We start from the raw sequence: 19,625 nt of genomic DNA on the forward strand, positions 1-19,625 counted from the left end.
CATAAGAACATAAGAAATAGGAGCAGGAGTAGGCCATCTAGCCCCTGGAGCCTGCCCCGCCATTCAATAAGATCATGGCTGATCTGACGTGGATCAGTACCACTTACCCGCCTGATCCCCATAACCCTTAATTCCCTTACCGATCAGGAATCCATCCATCCACGCTTTAAACATATTCAGCGAGGTAGCCTCCACCACCTCAGTGGGCAGAGAATTCCAGAGATTCACCACCCTCTGGGAGAAGAAGTTCCTCCTCAACTCTGTCTTAAACCGACCCCCCTTTATTTTGAGGCTGTGTCCTCTAGTTTTAACTTCCTTACTAAGTGGAAAGAATCTCTCCGCCTCCACCCTATCCAGCCCCCGCATTATCTTATAAGTCTCCATAAGATCCCCCCCATCCTTCTAAACTCCAACGAGTACAAACCCAATCTCCTCAGCCTCTCCTCATAATCCAAACCCCTCATCTCCGGTATCAACCTGGTGAACCTTCTCTGCACTCCCTCCAATGCCAATATATCCTTCCTCATATAAGGGGACCAATACTGCACACAGTATTCCAGCTGCGGCCTCACCAATGCCCTGTACAGGTGCATCAAGACATCCCTGCTTTTATATTCTATCCCCCTCGCAATATAGGCCAACATCCCATTTGCCTTCTTGATCACCTGTTGTACCTGCAGACTGGGCTTTTGCGTCTCATGCACAAGGACCCCCAGGTCCTTTCCAAAGGCAATTGGGTAAATATTTGAAAATAAAATGGACAATTATGCGGGGGAGGAGCAGAGGGGGTGCTGGGACTAATTGTGTTGATCACATGGTGGCACAGTGGGTTAGCACTGCTGCCTCACAGCGCCAGTTCAATTCCCGGTTTGGGTGACTGTCTGTGTGGAGTTTGCACATTCTCCTCGTGTCTGCGTGGGTTTCCTCCGGGTGCTCCGGATACCTCCCACAGTCCAAAGATGTGCGGGTTAAGTTGATTGGCCACGCTAAATTGCCCCTTAGTGTCGGGGGATTGGCAGGGTAAATGTGTGGGATTGCGGGTGTGGGGTCTGGGTGGGATTGTGGTCGGTGTGGGCTCGATGGGCTGAATGGCCTCCTTCTGCAAGGGATTATATGATTCTATGATCTTCAAAGAGCTGCCATAGACAGGATGGGTCGGTCAGCCTCCAATAAGATTCTGTCAAACGATTTGAGAAGGTGCCAAAAATATACATTAAAAAAACATACACACAGCCAGATAAAATCAGCATGTTCCTGTCCAGACACTCCGATTTGGTGTTACTTGTTGCGAAAAAGTATTTAAAGTCAGGAAAAGGTGCTAGATTCAGGAGGAAGCGAGGGAGGCTGGGGGAGGGGAGAGCCACTTATTTTCATAACTCCCTCCCATCCGTCTATAATATCCTCTCATTATGCAAACAGCACCCAGTTGGTGTCTGTGAGTGTCGGAGTGCTGTGTTCCACGGGCTTCACTCAGTCTCTGTCTCGGAATGTCAGGAAGGTACAAGCTACAAGCTGAGACCCCACACAGCTGCTGGTGATCTTCCTCGCTGGATCAAGATCTCCTGTGACGAGCTCCGAGCTTTGGGAAAAGGATCCTCCACCTCTGGGTGAGATTGAAATTAACCCTTTGCTGTCTGAGATGCCAGCCAATACTTTAAAGAATAGAGGCAGAGAACTATTTCCACTCGAGCGCGAGGAATCGCAATTCTGGGGGCCATTGACAAGAGACAGTCACTAATCAATCCAATGGGAATTCAGGAGAAACGTCTTTACCCAGGGAGTGGGGAGGATGTGGGACTCGCTCCCACAGGGAGTGGGGAGAATGTGGGACTCGCTCCCACAGGGATTGGGGAGAATGTGGGACTCGCTCCCACGGGGAGTGGGGAGAATGTGGGACTCGCTCCCACAGGGAGTGGGGAGAATGTGGGACTCGCTCCCACAGGGAGTGGGGAGAATGTGGGACTCGCTCCCACGGGGAGTGGGGGAGAATGTGGGACTCACTCCCACGGGGAGTGGGGAGAATGTGGGACTCGCTCCCACGGGGAGTGGGGAGAATGTGGGACTTGCTCCCACGGGGAGTGGGGAGAATGTGGGACTCGCTCCCATGGGGAGTGGGGAGAATGTGGGACTCGCTCCCACGGGGAGTGGGGAGAATGTGGGACTCACTCCCATGGGGAGTGGGGAGAATGTGGGACTCGCTCCCACGGGGAGTGGGGAGAATGTGGGACTCACTCCCATGGGGAGTGAGGAGAATGTGGGACTCGATCCCACGGGGAGTGGGGAGGATGTGGGACTCGATCCCACGGGGAGTGAGGAGAATGTGGGACTCGATCCCACGGGGAGTGGGGGGGAATGTGGGACTCGCTCCCACAGGGATTGGGGAGAATGTGGGACTCGCTCCCACAGGGAGAGGGGAGAATGTGGGACTCGCTCCCACGGGGAGTGGGGAGAGTGTGGGACTCGCTCCCACAGGGAGTGGGGAGAATGTGGGACTCGCTCCCACAGGGAGTGGGGAGAATGTGGGACTCGCTCCCACAGGGAGTGGGGAGAATGTGGGACTCGCTCCCACAGGGAGTGGGGGAGAATGTGGGACTCGCTCCCACAGGGAGTGGGGAGAATGTGGGACTCGCTCCCACGGGGAGTGGGGAGAATGTGGGACTCGCTCCCACAGGGATTGGGGAGAATGTGGGACTCGCTCCCACGGGGAGTGGGGAGAATGTGGGACTCGCTCCCACGGGGAGTGGGGAGAATGTGGGACTCACGCCCACGGGGAGTGGGGAGAATGTGGGACTCGCTCCCACGGGGAGTGGGGGAGAATGTGGGACTCGCTCCCACAGGGATTGGGGAGAATATGGGACTCGCTCCCACGGGGAGTGGGGAGAATGTGGGACTCGCTCCCACGGGGAGTGGGGAGAATGTGGGACTCACGCCCACGGGGAGTGGGGAGAATGTGGGACCCACGCCCACGGGGAGTGGGGAGAATGTGGGACTCGCTCCCACAGGGAGTGGGGAGAATGTGGGACTCGCTCCCACAGGGAGTGGGGAGAATGTGGGACTCGCTCCCACAGGGAGTGGGGAGAATGTGGGACTCGCTTCCACAGGGATTGGGGAGAAGGTGGGACTCGCTCCAACGGCGAGTGGGGAGAATGTGGGACTCGCTCCCATGGGGAGTGGGGATAATGTGGGACTCACTCCCACAGTGAGCGGTCGGGATTAATGATATTGATATATTTAAGGGGGGAAGCTGGATAATCACATGGGGAAGATGGGAATAGAAGGAAAAGATGAGGGGATGTCATGGAGAGGGAAGGGGATAGGCTCGTGTGGATCGGAACTTCAACATGATGAGTTGAATGGCCTGTGTCTGCACTGTGTGGTCTATGTGAAGAATGAGTGCATTTCTACAGCATCTTACAGACCTGAAGACAGCAGTAATTGTTTTGGAGCCAACAAAGTACTCTTGGAGCATAGTCAGTGTTCTAATGTAGGAAACTTGTACATAGCAAAATCCCACAAGCAGCAAAGTAATAACAACCAGTTAATCATTTTTTGTGATGCTGGTTTAGGATTAACTGTTGACCTCAGGACACTGGGAAGAGCACACCCTCCAGTTCATCTTCCAAAAGGGGCAATGGGATCTCAAAATTCCACCTGAGAAGAAAAACGGAGTCTCAGCTGAATGTCTCATGTTTATGATGGAATCTTCGACAGTGCCGCACTCCCTCAGTACTGACCCTCTGACAGTGCAGCACTCCCTCAGTACTGACCCTCTGACAGTGCGGCACTCCCTCAGTACTGACCCTCTGACAGTGTGGCACTCCCTCAGTACTGACCCTCTGACAGTGTGGCACTCCCTCAGTACTGACCCTCTGACAGTGCGGCGCTCCCTCAGTACTGACCCTCTGACAGTGCGGTACTCCCTCAGTACTGATCCTCTGACAGTGTGGCACTCCCTCAGTACTGACCCTCTGACAGCGCGGCGCTCCCTCAGTACTGACCCTCTGACAGTGTGGCACTCCCTCAGTACTGACCCTCTGACAGTGCGGCACTCCCTCAATACTGACCCTCTGACAGTGCGGCACTCCCTCAGTACTGACCCTCTGACAGTGCGGCACTCCCTCAATACTGACCCTCTGACAGTGCGGCACTCCCTCAGTACTGACCCTCTGACAGTGCGGCACTCCCTCAGTACTGATCCTCTGACAGTGCGGCACTCCCTCAGTACTGACCCTCTGACAGTGCGGCACTCCCTCAGTACTGATCCTCTGACAGTGCGGCACTCCCTCAGTACTGATCCTCTGACAGTGATGTGCTCCTTAATTACTCTCCATTTTTAGATGAGATATCTCTGCTGGGTTATTTGAGCTCTCTAATGAGACATGTGATTAAATCTGCATTACACCTGATACTAATAATGAAACTGTTTAAAAATAGTCAAGAGCGAGAGAGAGAATTGGGAGGCGAATTCTCAGAATGTCATTCCTGTCCTGAGCTCTTCATTCATCATGGTTCTGAGTATGGATTAGTCCCAGAGTCTCAAACTGACAGAGTTTCAACAGAAACTGTTCCCAGTCTCAGATTGCCCCAATCAAACTGGCATTTCTTCATTCCAGCCAGTTTTGTGAACTGGGTTGTACTCCCTGCAGGCTGACAGTGCATGCTTCCAGCCAGTTTGCTGCGTGCTGGCTTTAATGAGCACTCACTGTCAGTATGATAAATCCTCTCACTCTCTCTCACTCTCTCTCACTCTCTCTCACTCTGACTCTGCCCCCTGGCAGACAGGAGTTTAAATTGACAGCAACTCTACAATCCTGGCTGGGTTCCCGCAGGATTCCTCACCTATTTTTGGACGTCAAGCTGTCATCGGGACCTTTAATGTTTATCAGACGACCTCATCTTTTCCAATGCTGCTCCAAACTGATTCAGTACTGAGGGAGTGCCACACTGTCAGAGGGTCAGTACTGAGGGAGTGCCACACTGTCAGTGGGTCAGTACTGAGGGAGTGCCACACTGTCAGAGGGTCAGTACTGAGGGAGTGCCGCACTGTCAGAGGGTCAGTACTGAGGGAGTGCCACACTGTCAGAGGGTCAGTACTGAGGGAGTGCCGCACTGTCAGAGGGTCAGTACTGAGGGAGTGCCACACTGTCAGAGGGTCAGTACTGAGGGAGTGCCGCACTGTCAGAGGGTCAGTACTGAGGGAGTGCCGCACTGTCAGAGGGTCAGTACTGAGGGAGTGCCACACTGTCAGAGGGTCAGTGATGAGGGAGTGCCACATTGTCAGAGGGTCAGTACTGAGATAGTGCCGCACTGTCAGAGGGTCAGTACTGAGGGAGTGCCGCACTGTCAGAGGGGCAGTGCTGAGGGAGTGCAGCATTGTCAGAGGGACAGTTCTGAGGGAGTGCCGCACTGTCAGAGGGTCAGCACTGAGGGAGTGCCACACTATCAAAGGTTGGTACTGAGGGAGTGCCGCACTGTCAGAGGGTCAGTTCTGAGGGCGTGCCGCACTGTCAGAGGGTCAGTTCTGAGGGAGTGCCGCACTGTCAGAGGGTCAGTTCTGAGGGAGTGCCGCACTGTCAGAGGGTCAGTACTGAGGGAGTGCAGGATTGTCAGAGGGTCAGTTCTGAGGGAGTGCTGCACTGTCAGAGGGTCAGTACTGAGGGAGTGCCGCACTATCAGAAGGTCAGTTCTGAGGGAGTGCTGCACTGTCAGAAGGTCAGTACTGAGGGAGTGCTGCACTTTCAGAGAGTCAGTTCTGAGAGAGTGCTGCACTGTCAGAGGGTCAGTACTGAGGGAGTGCCGCACTGTCAGAGGGTCAGTGCTGAGGGAATGCCGCACTGTCAGAGGGTCAGTACTGAGGGAGTGTCGCACTATCAGAGGGTCAGTACTGAGGGAGTGCCGCACTGTCAGAGGGTCAGTACTGAGGGAGTGCCGCACTGTCAGAGGGTCAGTACTGAGGGAGTGCCGCACTGTCAGAGGGTCAGTGCTGAGGGAGTGCCACACTGTCAGAGGGTCAGTACTGAGGGAGTGCCGCACTGTCAGAGGGTCAGTACTGAGGGAGTGCCGCACTGTCAGAGGGTCAGTACTGAGGGAGTGCCGCACTGTCAGAGGGTCAGTACTGAGGGAGTGCCGCACTGTCAGAGGGTCAGTACTGAGGGAGCGAATGCTCTATCTCTCCTCTTTGTAACCTTTGATACCTCAGGGTATCAAATCCTCTCTCAGTCTCCTGCCTCTTACCTTAAAGCTATGCTCCCTGGTTATTGGCCCTCTACTAAGCCATAGAGCTTATCGAGTTGTACAGTGTGGAAAAGGCACTCGGCCCATCGAGTCCCCACTGTTAATAACTACCACTAAAATCGCACTCATCCCATTTTCCAGCGCATGTCCCATATTCTTGAATATTATGATTTTTCAAGTGTTCTTTCAAATATTTTTCAAGGTTGTCAGGTTTCCGGTCTCTACTACCTTCCCAGGCAGCGCATTCCACCCTGAGTGAAAAAAATGTCCCTCAAATCCCCTCTGAATCTCCTGCCCCTCACCCAAAACTCTGGCCCCTCATGATTGACCCTCAACCAAGGGGAACAGCTGCTCCTTACTCACCCTGTCCATACCCCTCCTAATCTTCTCCACCTCAATCATGTCTGTCCTCAGCCTCCTCTGCTCTAAAGAAAAAAACCCCAGTCTATCCAGTCTCTCCTTATAGCTCAAACGCTCCATCCCAGGCAGCATCCTGGTGAATCTCCTCTGCACCCCCTCCAGTGCAACCACGTCCTTCCTACAGTGAGGTGACCTGTACCGTGCACTGTACTCTAGCTGTAGCCTCACCAACGCTCTGTGCAACTCCAACATTACCTCCTTGCTCTTGTACGCTGTGCTTCGACTGGCGAAAGCAAGTGTCGCATATTCCTCTTAACTGTCCTATTCACCCGCTCTGCCGCTTTCCGGGATCTGTGAATAATTACCCCAAAATCCATCTGTTCCTCTGAGCTTCCTAGTGTCCTGCCATTCAATAAACACTCCCTTTCCTTGTTACTGCATCCAAAATGCATCACCTCACACTTATCAAGATTAAATGCCATCTGCCACTGCTCTGCCCATCTGACCAACCGATCCATGTCGTCCTGTGACCTACGACCTTCTTCTTCACTATTGATCACCCGACCAATCTTTCAAGGTAAAGCAGTGATGTCCTTCCTACCTGCTGTCCAGGTATTCCTCGACCAACGTCACTGAAACCGGGTTTCTGGGATTATGACATTGCTACATGTGGGATCTTGCTGTGCATAAACTGGCTGCAGTGTTTCCGATATCCGTGTGGTGTAAAGTTACTCTGCTGACCGTGGAGGCATTCTGAGGTTATAACAATGCAGGGAAACGGGAGTTCTCATACATTTTAACTATTAAAACAAAAGTCTCTGGGGTGGGCACAGTAAGAAGCCTCACACCAGGTTAAAGTCCAACAGGTTTATTTGGAATCACGAGCTTTCAGAGTGTCGCTCCTTCATCAGGACATTCACCAGCCCCGGATCACCCGGGCTCCCGGTGAAAGTAAAATGCTGCAGATGTTGGAAATGTGAAATCAAACCAGGCAGTGCTGGATAAACACAGCAGCCCAGCCAGCATCTGTGGAGAGAGACAGAGTTAATGTTTCAAGTCTAAATGATCCTGCGACAGAACTGAAAGAACATGGAAACGTACAGAATGAGACAGTGGGAAAGGGGGAGGAGGAGTTGGGGCAGAATGGAAGAACGGGGGTAGGTCAGGGTAAAGAAGATATTGACAGGCGAGTGCTGGACAGAAGACAAAGGGTGAATGCTGCGATTCGAGGCAAAGCCTGCGAACGGTGGCAAAAGGTGAGGGGGCAGAGTATGCTAATGAGGCACTCTACAGCCCGGAATGGGGGGAAAGTGGGGGAGGGGTGGGGTTGTGTGGGGGCCACCCAGGGAGCTGAAAAACAACAGATTGCACAAGAGAGGGCACGGGGTCAAGAAGGAGGAGGAAGGTCACAATCTAAAGCTGCCCAACGCAGCGTTGAGTCCCAAGGGCTGCAAGGTGCCCAAGGCTTCACTGGAGCAGTGCAGCAGGCCAACGAAGGACATGTGGGCATGAGAGCAAGATGCCATGTTAAAATAGCACACAGTAAGAAGTTTAACAACACCAGGTTAAAGTCCAACAGGTTTATTTGGTAGCAAATGCCACTAGCTTTCGGAGCGCTGCTCCTTCGTCTGGTGGAGTGGAGAAATGTTCACAAACAGGGCACAGAGACACAAACTCAATTTACAGAATAATGATTGGAATGCGAGTCTTTACAGATAATCAAGTCTTAAAGATACAAACAATGTGAATGGAGGGAGCATTAAGCACAGGTTAAAGAGATGTGTATTGTCTCCAGACAGGACAGTTAGTGAGATTTTGCAAGTCCAGACAAGCTGTGGGGGTTACAGATAGTGTGACATGAACCCAAGATCCCGGTTGAGGCCGTCCTCATGTGTGCGGAACTTGGCTATCAGTCTCTGCTCAGCGACTCTGCGCTGTCGTGTGTCGTGAAGGCCGCCTTGGAGAACGCTTACCCGAAGATCAGAGGCCGAATGCCCGTGACCGCTGAAGACTGCATTCCAATCATTATTCTGTAAATTGGGTTTGTGTCTCTGTGCCCTGTTTGTGAGCATTTCTCCACTGCACCTGATGTTAACCTGGTGTTGTTAAACTTCTTACTGTGTTTACCCCAGTCCAACGCCGGCATCTCCACAAAATAGCACACAACAGGAAGTTTGGTGCCATGCTTGTGGACTGAACGAAGGTGTTCCACAAAGCAGTCACCCAATCTGCTTTTAGTCTCCCCAATGTAGAGAAGACGTCATTGGTAGCAGCGAATACGATAGACCAAACCGACAGAGGTGCTTCTTTCTACTTCAGGTCGTTAAAGGATCATTTAGATCCAAAACATTAACTGTTTCTCTCCACAGATGCTGCCAGACTCGTTGAGTTTATCCAGCTTTTTCTGAGTTCCCTGGCTGGTTTCTTCATTCGCTCACATGGGTACGAGCTGGTGATCTGCGCCACTCAATGATTCTGCTCATGCCAGGGCAGAGAGAGGAATCATCCCAGAGTCTTTATCAGTAATCTCCCAGAGACAGATCTCACAGTCTGTACCTGTAAACTGTCCCAGCAAAACACAGAAACATAGAAACTAGAAGCAGGAGTAGGCTATTTGGCCCTACAATTCATTTTGATCATGGCTGATCATCGAATCAATATCCTGACACTCCCTCCGCCCCTCCCCCCCATTCCTCGATCCCTTTAGCCCCAAGAGCTATATCTAATTTCTTCTTGAAATCTGACAATGTTTTGGCCTCAGCTACTTTCTGTGGTAGTGAATTCCACACATTCACCACCCTCTGGGTGAAGAAATTTCTCCTCACCTCAGTTCTAAAAGGTTTACCCCTTATCCTCACTCTATGACCGATGGTGGGAGAGTCCTGGACTCTCCCACCATCGGGAACATTCTTTCTGAATCTACCCTGTCAAAGAACAAAGAACAAAGAACAGTACAGCACAGGAAACAGGCCCTTCGGCCCTCCAAGCCTGTGCCGCTCCTTGGTCCAACTAGACCAATCGTTTGTATCCCTCCATTCCCAGGCTGCTCATGTGACTATCCAGGTAAGTCTTAAACGATGTCAGCGTGCCTGCCTCCACCACCCTACTTGGCAGCGCATTCCAGGCCCCCACCACCCTCTGTGTAAAAAACGTCCCTCTGATGTCTGAGTTATACTTCGCCCCTCTCAGCTTGAGCCCGTGACCCCTCGTGATCGTCACCTCCGACCTGGGAAAAAGCTTCCCACTGTTCACCCTATCTATACCCTTCATAATCTTGTATACCTCTATTAGATCTCCCCTCATTCTCCGTCTTTCCAAGGAGAACAACCCCAGTCTACCCAATCTCTCCTCATAGCTAAGACCCTCCATACCAGGCAACATCCTGGTAAACCTTCTCTGCACTCTCTCCAATGCCTCCACGTCCTTCTGGTAGTGCGGCGACCAGAACTGGATGCAGTACTCCAAATGTGGCCTAACCAGCGTTCTATACAGCTGCATCATCAGACTCCAGCTTTTATACTCTATACCCCGTCCTATAAAGGCAAGCATACCATATGCCTTCTTCACCACCTTCTCCACCTGTGTCTAACCCTGTTAGAATTTTATAAGTTTCTATGAGATCCCCTCTCACTCTTCTAAACTCCACTGAGTATAATCCTAACCAACTTATTCTCTCCTGATATAACAGACCTGCCATCCCAGGAATCAGCCTGGTAAACCTTCGCTGCACTCCCTCTATAGCAAGAGTATCTTTCCTCAGGTAAGGACATCAAAACTGCACACAATACTCCATGTGTGGCCTCACCAACGCCCTGTACAATTGCAGCAAAACATTCCTCCGAGATCACTGCTCCCCCTGTCTGGATTCCTGAGCATCCCATCACTCCACCATTAGTGGCCGAACCTTCAGTTGCCTGGACCCCAAGTTCTGGAATTCCCTTCCTAAAATTCTCCACCTCTCTCTACCTGTCCCTTCCTTGTCCACCATCTCTCCCTCCCTCTCCCTACCTCTCTCTCGCCACCTCTTTTCCGCTGCACCTCTCTCCATCCCTCTCTCCTTCTCGTGCTCTCGCTCTACCTCTCTCTCTACCTCTCTCCCTCCCTCTTTCTCTCTACCTCTCTCTCTCCACCTCTTTCCATCTGCACCTATCTCTCCCTCTCTCCACCTCTCCCTCTGACTCTCTCCACCTCTGTCTCACCAACTCTCTCTCAACCTCTCTCTATCGGGGCGGTACGGTGGCACAGTGGCTAGCACTGCTGCCTCACAGCGCCAGGGGCCCGGGTTCAATATCCGGCTTGGGTCACTGTCTGTGCGGAGTTTGCATGTTCTCCCCGTGTCTGCGTGGGTTTCCTCCGGGTGCTCCGGTTTCCTCCCACAGTCCAAAGATGTGCGGGTTAGGTGAATTGGCCATGCTAAATTCTCCCTCATTGTACCTGAACAGGCGCCGGAGTGTGGCGACAAGGGGATTTTCACAGTATCTTCATCGCAGTGTGAATGTAAGCCGACTTGTGACTAATAAATATACTTTACTTTATCTCCTTCTCTCTCACCACCTCTATCTCTCCACCTCTATACCCCTCTCTCCTACCTCTCTACATATCTCTGTCCCTCTCCCTCCCTCTCTCACTCTCTCTCTCCCTCTCTTCATATCTCTGTCCCTCTCTCTATCTCTCTACTGCTTTAAGATGCTCCTTAATTCCTTGTTTCTAACAAATCTGTTGGCAGCCTGTCTGAATATCTCCTTATGAGGCTCAGGCTTAAACGCCGTTTGATAATTGTTTATAGAACATAGAAAAGCTACAGCACAAACAGGCCCTTCGGCCCACAAGTTGCGCCGAAAAATTTCCTTACCTTCTAGGCTCATCTATAACCCTCTATCTTACTAACCTCCATGAACCTATCCAAAAGTCTCTTAAAAGACCCAATCGAATCCGCTTTCACCACCACCGGCAGCCAATTCCACGCACCCACCACCCTCTGAGTGAAAAACTTACCCCTAACATCTCCTCTGTACCTACTCTCCAGCACCCTAAACCTGTGACCTCTCGTGACAACCATTTCAGCCCTGGGTAAAATCCTCTGACTTTCCACTCTATCAATACCTCTCAACATCTTATACACCTCTATCAGGTCACCTCTCATCTTTCGCCTCTCCAAGGAGAATAGACCTGGCTCTCTCAACCTATCCTCATAAGGCATGCCTCCTAATCCAGGCAACATCCTTGTAAATCTCCTCTGCACCCTTTCTATGGCTTCCACATCCTTTCTGTAATGAGGTGATCAGAACTGGGCACAGTACTCCAGGTGGGGTCTGACCAGGGTCCTATACAGCTGCAGCATTATCTTCCGATTTCTAAACTCAATTCCTCTATTGATGAAGGCCAGTATTCCATACACCTTCTTAACCACAGCCTCCACCTGCGACGCTGCTTTGAGCGTCCTATGAACCCGGACCCCAAGATCCCTCTGTTCTTCCACACTGCCAAGCGTCTTACCCTTAATATTATATTCTTTCATCCTATTCGACCTGCCAAAATAAACCACCACACACTTATCTGGGTTGAAGTCCATCTGCCACTTCTCCGCCCAGTCTTGCATCTTATCTATGTCTCGTTGCAACTGCTGACATCCCTCTACACTATTCACAACACCTCCAACCTTTGTGTCATCAGCAAACTTGCTTATGTGAAACTTATGTGAAACTTATATGAAGCTTATGTGAAACTTATGTGAAACACCTTGGGATGTTTCACGACACCAAAGGTGCTATCTAAATGCAAGTTGTTCTTATTGTTGAAACAATTGGCTGCCCTCTCTGGAGGGGACAGGAATAGCATGATGTAGATCCCTGGATTTCAATTCCTTATTTATTCATGGACATTCCAGAAATTAGAGGGAACCGACTTCAGAGACCAAAACCCATAAGAACTAGCATCAGGAGTAGGCCGTTCGGCCCCTCCAGTCTGCTCTACCATTCAATAGGATTCTCGCTGATCCGACATTTCTCACATCCACTTTCCTGCCCTTTTCCTGTAATCCTCGAGTCTCTTACTGATCAAAATCTCTCTCTCAGCCTTAGATACACACAAGGACTCTGCCCCCCACAGCTCTCTGTGTCAAGGAATTCCAAAGAATCACAACCCTCTGAGAGAAGAAATTCCTCCTCATCTCAGTCTTATATCGGCACCCCTTTATTCTGAGACTGTGCCCTCTGGTTCTAGATTCTCCCCTGAGGGGAAACATCCTCTCAGCATCTACCCAGTCAAACCCCCTGAGAATCCAATATGTTTCAATCAGATACCCCTCATTCTTCTAAATTCCAGTGAGTCCCAACCTGTTTAACCTTTCCTCATAAGACAATCCCTCCATAACTGGGGATCATCCCAGTGAACTTTGTAAAAATGTGCAGGTTGGGTGGATTGGCCGTGCTAAACTGACCCTTGGTATCCCAAGATGTGCAGGTTAGGGGAATTAGCCAAGGTAAATGTGTGGTGTTATGGGGAAAGGATGGGGGAGAGAGCCTGGGTATGATGCTCTGTTAGAGAGTTGGTGCAGGCTTGATGGGTCGAATGGCCTCCTTCTGCACTGTTGGGATTCGATGATTCTCTGAACTGCCTCCAACTGTCACAACACTGAAATTGATTGTTTGAAAGTCAATGACCCGTTGACATTTTAACTCTGAGTGTTTGTGTGAATGTGTTTGAGTGTGAGTGAGTGAGTGAGTGAGTGAGTGAGTACAATTGTGTGTGAGTGTGACTGAGTGCATGTGAGTGTGGCAGCAGGTGAGTGTGTGAGTGAAAGTGAAGGTGCGTGTGTGTGGGCATGCTGAGTGTGTGATCGATTGTGTGTTTTTTCTTTCAAGGACTTGGTGGATGATGAGTCTGGGAAAGGATGTGTAGATAGTTTGAGTCATGTTGAGATAAAAAGGAGGTATTGGGGTTCTTGAGAAACATTAAAGTAGACAAGTCCCCAGGGCCTGATGGGATATACACTTTGGAGGAAATAATAACAAATGGGATTACTATCTCAATGGAAACAAATTAAAACATGCTACCGTGCAAAGGGACCTGGGGGGCCCTTGTGCATGAGACGCAAAAGCCCAGTCTGCAGGTACAACAGGTGATCAAGAAGGCAAATGGGATGTTGGCCTATATTGCGAGGGGGATAGAATATAAAAGCAGGGATGTCTTGATGCACCTGTACAGGGCATTGGTGAGGCCGCAGCTGGAATACTGTGTGCAGTATTGGTCCCCTTATTTGCGGAAGGATATATTGGCATTGGAGGGAGTGCAGAGAAGGTTCACCAGGTTGATACCGGAGATGAGGGGTTTGGATTATGAGGAGAGGCTGAGGAGATTGGGTTTGTACTCGTTGGAGTTTAGAAGGATGAGGGGGGATCTTATGGAGACTTATAAGATAATGCGGGGGCTGGATAGGGTGGAGGCGGAGAGATTCTTTCCACTTAGTAAGGAAGTTAAAACTAGAGGACACAGCCTCAAAATAAAGGGGGGTCGGTTTAAGACAGAGTTGAGGAGGAACTTCTTCTCCCAGAGGGTGGTGAATCTCTGGAATTCTCTGCCCACTGAGGTGGTGGAGGCTACCTCGCTGAATATGTTTAAAGCGCGGATGGATGGATTCCTGATCGGTAAGGGAATTAAGGGTTATGGGGATCAGGCGGGTAAGTGGTACTGATCCACGTCAGATCAGCCATGATCTTATTGAATGGCGGGGCAGGCTCGAGGGGCTAGATGGCCTACTCCTGCTCCTATTTCTTATGTTCTTATGTTCTTATGATATACCCCAGAATACTGAGAGAGGCAAAGGAGGAAATTGCTGGGGCCTTGAGAGAAATCTTTGTATCCTCACTGGCTACAGGGGAGGTCACCACAGTAAGAAGTCTCACAACACCAGGTTAAAGTTCAACAGGTTGGACTTAACCTGGTGTTGTTAGACTTCTTACTGCGTTTACCCCAGTCCAACGCTGGCATCTCCACATCATGACTACAGGGGAGGTCCCAGAGGATTGGAGAATAGCCAATGTTGTTCCTTTGTTTAAGAAGGGTAGCAAGGATAATCCAGGTAATTACAGGCCAGTGAGCCTTATGTCAGTGGTAGGGAAATTATTGGATTCTTCGATACAGAATTTACTCCCACTTGGAAATAAGTGGATGTATTAGCGAGAGGCAACATGGTTTTGTGAAGGGGAGGTCGTGTCTCATGAACTTGATTGAGTTTTTCGAGGAAATTACGAAGATGATTGATGAGGGTAGGGCAGTGGATGTTGTCTACATGGACTTCAGTAAGGCCTTTGACAAGGTCCCTCATGGCAGACTGGTGCAGAAGGTGAAGTCACACAGGATCAGAGGTGAGCTGGCAAGGTGGATACAAAACTGGCTCGGTCATAGAAGACAGAGGGTAGCAGTGAAAGGGTGCGTTTCTGAATGGAGGGCTGTGACAAGTGGCATTCCTCAGGGATCAGTGCTGGGACCTTTGCTGTTTGTAATATATATAAATGATTTGGAGGAAAATGTAACTGGTTTGATTAGTAAGTTTGCAGACCACACAAATGTTGGTGGATTTGCGGATAGCAATGAGGACCACCAGCGGATACAGCAGGATATAGATCAGTTGGAGACTTGGGTGGAGAGATGGCAGATGGAGTTAAATCTGGACAAATGTGAGGTAATGCATTTTGGAAGGTCTAATACAGATAGGAAATATACAGTAAATGGCAGAACCCTTAAGAGATAGGCAGAGGGATCTGGATGTACAGGTACACAGGTCACTGAAAGTGGCAATGCAGGTGGAGAAGGTAGTCAAGAAGGCATACGGCATGCTTGCCTTCATCAGCCGGGGCATTGAGTTTAAAAATTGGCAAGTCATGTTGCAGCTTTATAGAACCTTAGTTAGGCCGCACTTGGAACATAGTGTTCAATTCTGGTCGCCACACTACCAGAAGGATGTGGAGGCTTTGGAGAGGGTACAGAAAAGATTTACCAGGATGTTGCCTGGTATGGAGGGCATTAGCTATGAGGAGAGGTTGGAGAAACCTGGTTTGTTCTCACTGGAACGACGAAGGTTGAGGGGAGACCTGATAGAAGTCTACAAGATTATGAGAGGCATGGACAGAGTGGATAGTCAGAAGCTTTTTCCCAGGGTGGAAGAGTCAATTACTAGGGGGCACAGGTTTAAGGTGCGAGGGGCAAGTTTTAAAGGAGACAGACGAGGGAAGTCTTTTACACAGAGGGTGGTGGGTGCCGGGGGAGTTAGTGGAAGTAGATACGATGGTGACTTTTAAGGGGCGTCTTGACAAATACATGAATAGCATGGAAATAGAGGGATATGTCCCCGGAAGGGTAAGGGGTTTTAGTTAAGTCGGGCAGCATGGTCGGTGCAGGCTTGGAGGGCTGAAGGGCCTGTCCCTGTGCTGTAATTTTGTTTTTTGTTCTTTTCAATTATTTCTCCAATACCCTTTGGAAAGTTATTATTGAATCTGCTTCCGCCGCCCTTTCAAGCAGCGCCTTCCAGATCACAACAACTCGCCGTGTAAAAAAATTCTCCTCATTTCCCCCTCCGGTTCTTTTCCCGATTCTCTCCATTCTGTGTCCCTCTGGTTACCCACCCTCCTGCCACTGGAAACACTTTCTCCTCATTTATTCCTCATGATTTTGAGCCCCTCGATTAAATCTCCCCTGAACCTTCTCTGCTGTAAGGAGAAGGATCCCAGCTTCTCCAGTCTCTCTGCATTAACCGGAGTCTCTCATTCCTGCTCCCAATGCAATAAATCCTCTCACACCCTCACCAAGACACTGACATCCTTCCCAGAGTCTGGGGCCTGGGATTGGACACCATTTTCCAGCTGGGTTCTAAACAATACTGAGGGAACACCGCACTGTCAGAGGGTCAGTACTGAGGGAGTGCCGCACTGTCAGAGGGTCAGTACTAAGGGAACGCCGCACTGTCAGAGGGTCAGTACTGAGGGAGTGCCGCACTGACAGAGGGTCAGTACTGAAGGAGTGCCGCACTGTCAGAGGGTCAGTACTGAGGGAGTGCCGCACTGTCAGAGGGTCATACTGAGGGAGTGCTGCGCTGTCAGAGGGTCAGTACTGAGGGAGTGCTGCACTGTCAGAGGGTCAGTACTGAGGGAGTGCTGCACTGTCAGAAGGGAAGTACTGAGGGAGTGCTGCACTGTCAGAGGGTCAGTACTGAGGGAGTGCCGCACTGTCAGAGGGTCATACTGAGGGAGTGCTGCACTGTCAGAGGGTCAGTACTGAGGGAGTGCCGCACTGTCAGAGGGTCATACTGAGGGAGTGCTGCACTGTCAGAGGGTCAGTACTGAGGGAGTGCTGCACTGTCAGAGGGTCAGTACTGAGGGAGTGCTGCACTGTCAGAGGGTCAGTACTGAGGGAGTGCCGCACCGTCAGAGGGTCGGTGCGGAGGGAGTGCCGCACTGTCAGAGGGTCAGTACTGAGGGAGTGCCGCACTGTCAGAGGGTCAGTACTGAGGGAGTGCCACACTGTCAGAGGGTCAGTACTGAGGGAGTGCCACACTGTCAGAGGGTCAGTACTGAGGGAGTGCCGCACTGTCAGAGGGTCAGTACTGAGGGAGTGCTGCACTGTCAGAGGGTCAGTACTGAGGGAGTGCCGCACTGCCAGAGGGTCAGTGCTGAGGGAGTGCCGCACCATCAGAGGGTCGGTGCTGAGGGAGTGCCGCACTGTCACTATCAGATGTGATGTTAAATGTCATGTGTTCATAAAATATCCCAAAACCACCAGTTAAAGAAGAACAGGGAATTCTCCTTGGTGTCCTGGTTCCGTTTGTATCTGTTAATGAACTGAATCAGGTTATCTGGTCATTCTCCTTGTGTTGTGTGTGGGATCTTGCTGTGCACAGTTTGACTGTACCATTCCCTCTGTTGCAACAGCGATTATATTTCTAATGTATTCACTGGCTGTGAAGCACTTTAACACATGCTGAAGTTGTGAAATGTACATTTGGGTGCTAATTTCTGCTTGAATTGATTGCAGGAGATTGGGAAGGAGCTGTCAGGAGGATGGTGACCATTAAGGTGATGTTACTGGGCAACGAACTGGTGGGAAAGACTTCACTGATTGTCTGCTTAACCACTGGCGCCTTCCCCAGGGACAGCGTGCCAACCGTCTTCGATACGGTCAGTACCCAGATAACGGTGGAGGATCGGATGGTTATCCTGAACCTGTGGGACACAGCGCCGCAGGAGGAACACAGACTCTCCATCCGCCAATTCTACTACCCCCAGACGGACATCTTCATTATCTGCTTCTCCATCTGTGACCCGGGCTCCTTCGACAATGTCTGGAATGACTGGTATCCTGAGGTGAAGCGCCATCGTCCCAACGTGCCAGTGTTACTGGTTGGCACAAAGAAGGACCTCCGGCACGACCCAGCCACTGTCCTGAGCCTGCTCAAGCGGGAGCTGGCACCAGTCAGTTTCCAGCAGGGTGCCAGTCTCGCCAGGAAGATCAAGGCGGTGAAGTATGTGGAGTGCTCAGCGCTGCTTTGTGAGGGCGTGGTTGAGGTGTTTGAGGAGGCGATTCGCACCGTCCTGCACAAGAATCACAGAAAGCGCACCAGGAGCTGCGTGCTGACATAACAGCGCCGCCCCAGCGTGCCACAGACCCAATGCCTTCTTCATTTTCGTTGCACTAACTCCTTAACAGGCGGCAAAACCTTAGAGAAGACTTTGACGATGATTTGGAATCTTCTAAACTATGGACACCCGTGCCTCATCTCCTGGGTTCCAGATTGAAATTTCCCAAGGCAGAAACACCTATCATTTGTCTGCTGGTGTGGCACCCCACCGATCTCCAGCAGGAACCACCGAACTCCAACAGGAACCACCGAACTCCAACTGGAACCACCGAACTCCAACAGGAAGACCCTTGACCAGCAGAACATTTCCTGCCATTGACCATTACCTGAGCAGGCCAGTGACGCTGCAGTAATGTTTGATACCAGTTCCAGCCCATTGCCAACTTGACTCGACCAGTTTTCCTATTGAAAATGGACAGCTCCAATCTCTGACACTGCCCAGCTGATGGAACTGGCCATAGGTCAAAGGGTACAAGGAGCCACTGAGTTCTCAGCAGTGAGGGGCATGATGCCCAGGATATCAGGGATTACGAACCCTCTAGAATTACCCCGGAGATCCCAGAATTAAAGAATTAGTTAATCTTCAGGAAACTGCTGAGAGACAGAACAAAGGAGAAAATTAATTCAGATATTAAAAATGATGTTTATTAATTATAAAAATATTGGACATGAGTGTGGCTGGGAAGTCAAGAATTAGCTAAGCGACTGATGAGATTCTGTTTGTTTTAACATTCAAAACATATGAATAGGAGCAGAAGATGACCATTCAACCCATCGAGCCTGCCCCATTATTCAATAAGACCTTGGCTGACCTTCTACCTCATCCCATCTCCCTGCATATCCCCTAATTCCCTGAGTGCCCAAGAATCTATCAGTCTCTGTCTTGAACATACTCAGTGAATGAACACCCACAACCCTCTGGGGAAGAGAATTCCAAAGATTCCCATCCTCTGAGTGAAGAAATTTCTCCTCCTTGAGAGGAGAATATGATTGTTTTAAATGATTGGCCCCTCATCCTGAGACTGTGCCATGTGGTTTAAATTCCCCGCCCAGTGGAAGTAATCTCTCAGTGTCCCCCCTGTCAAACCCCCTTAGAATATTGTAAGTTTCAACGAGATCATCTCTTGTTCTACTAAACTCTAGGTCCAATCTACTCGGTCTCTCCACACAAGACAACGTCTTTACCCCAAGTAGTTTTCTGTTGACTGTGGGAATACTTATAGCACAGAAGGAGGCCAATCGGCCCATCATGCCCTTTCCAGCTCTTTGGAATAACTGTCCAATTACTCCCACTCCCAGCTTTGTTCCCCATTGGTCCATTGCCTTTTGCTGCTGTGCTCCCACACTCCCCTCACTGGTCATTTGCTAAGCCCATGATCATGGTGCCCTGCCTTCCCAG

The 19,625-nt window shown here is 50.5% G+C and overlaps 2 protein-coding genes across 2 annotated transcripts in view; one reads left to right on the forward strand and one right to left on the reverse strand.

The window, feature by feature from the left end:
- LOC144499965 (interleukin-1 receptor type 2-like) overlaps window positions 1–19,625 on the reverse strand; it is a 1,647,203-nt gene that overhangs the window by 422,752 nt on the left and 1,204,826 nt on the right. The gene's annotated exons all lie outside the window — the stretch shown is intronic.
- Window positions 1,423–18,994, forward strand: LOC144499928 (rho-related GTP-binding protein RhoG-like). Its single transcript, XM_078222629.1, has 2 exons — window positions 1,423–1,607; window positions 17,623–18,994. Exon 2 carries the CDS (start codon window positions 17,649–17,651, stop codon window positions 18,225–18,227), a length of 579 nt encoding a protein of 192 aa, XP_078078755.1. The 5' UTR covers window positions 1,423–1,607; window positions 17,623–17,648; the 3' UTR covers window positions 18,228–18,994.

Source organism: Mustelus asterias, chromosome 10 (genome assembly GCF_964213995.1).
Source record: "Mustelus asterias chromosome 10, sMusAst1.hap1.1, whole genome shotgun sequence".
Lineage (NCBI taxonomy): Eukaryota > Metazoa > Chordata > Chondrichthyes > Carcharhiniformes > Triakidae > Mustelus > Mustelus asterias.

What these genes read in the sequence shown, in the direction of transcription:
- LOC144499928 (XM_078222629.1), top strand. Translation starts at nt 17,649, where the DNA reads ATGGTGACCATTAAGGTGATGTTACTGGGCAACGAACTGGTGGGAAAG.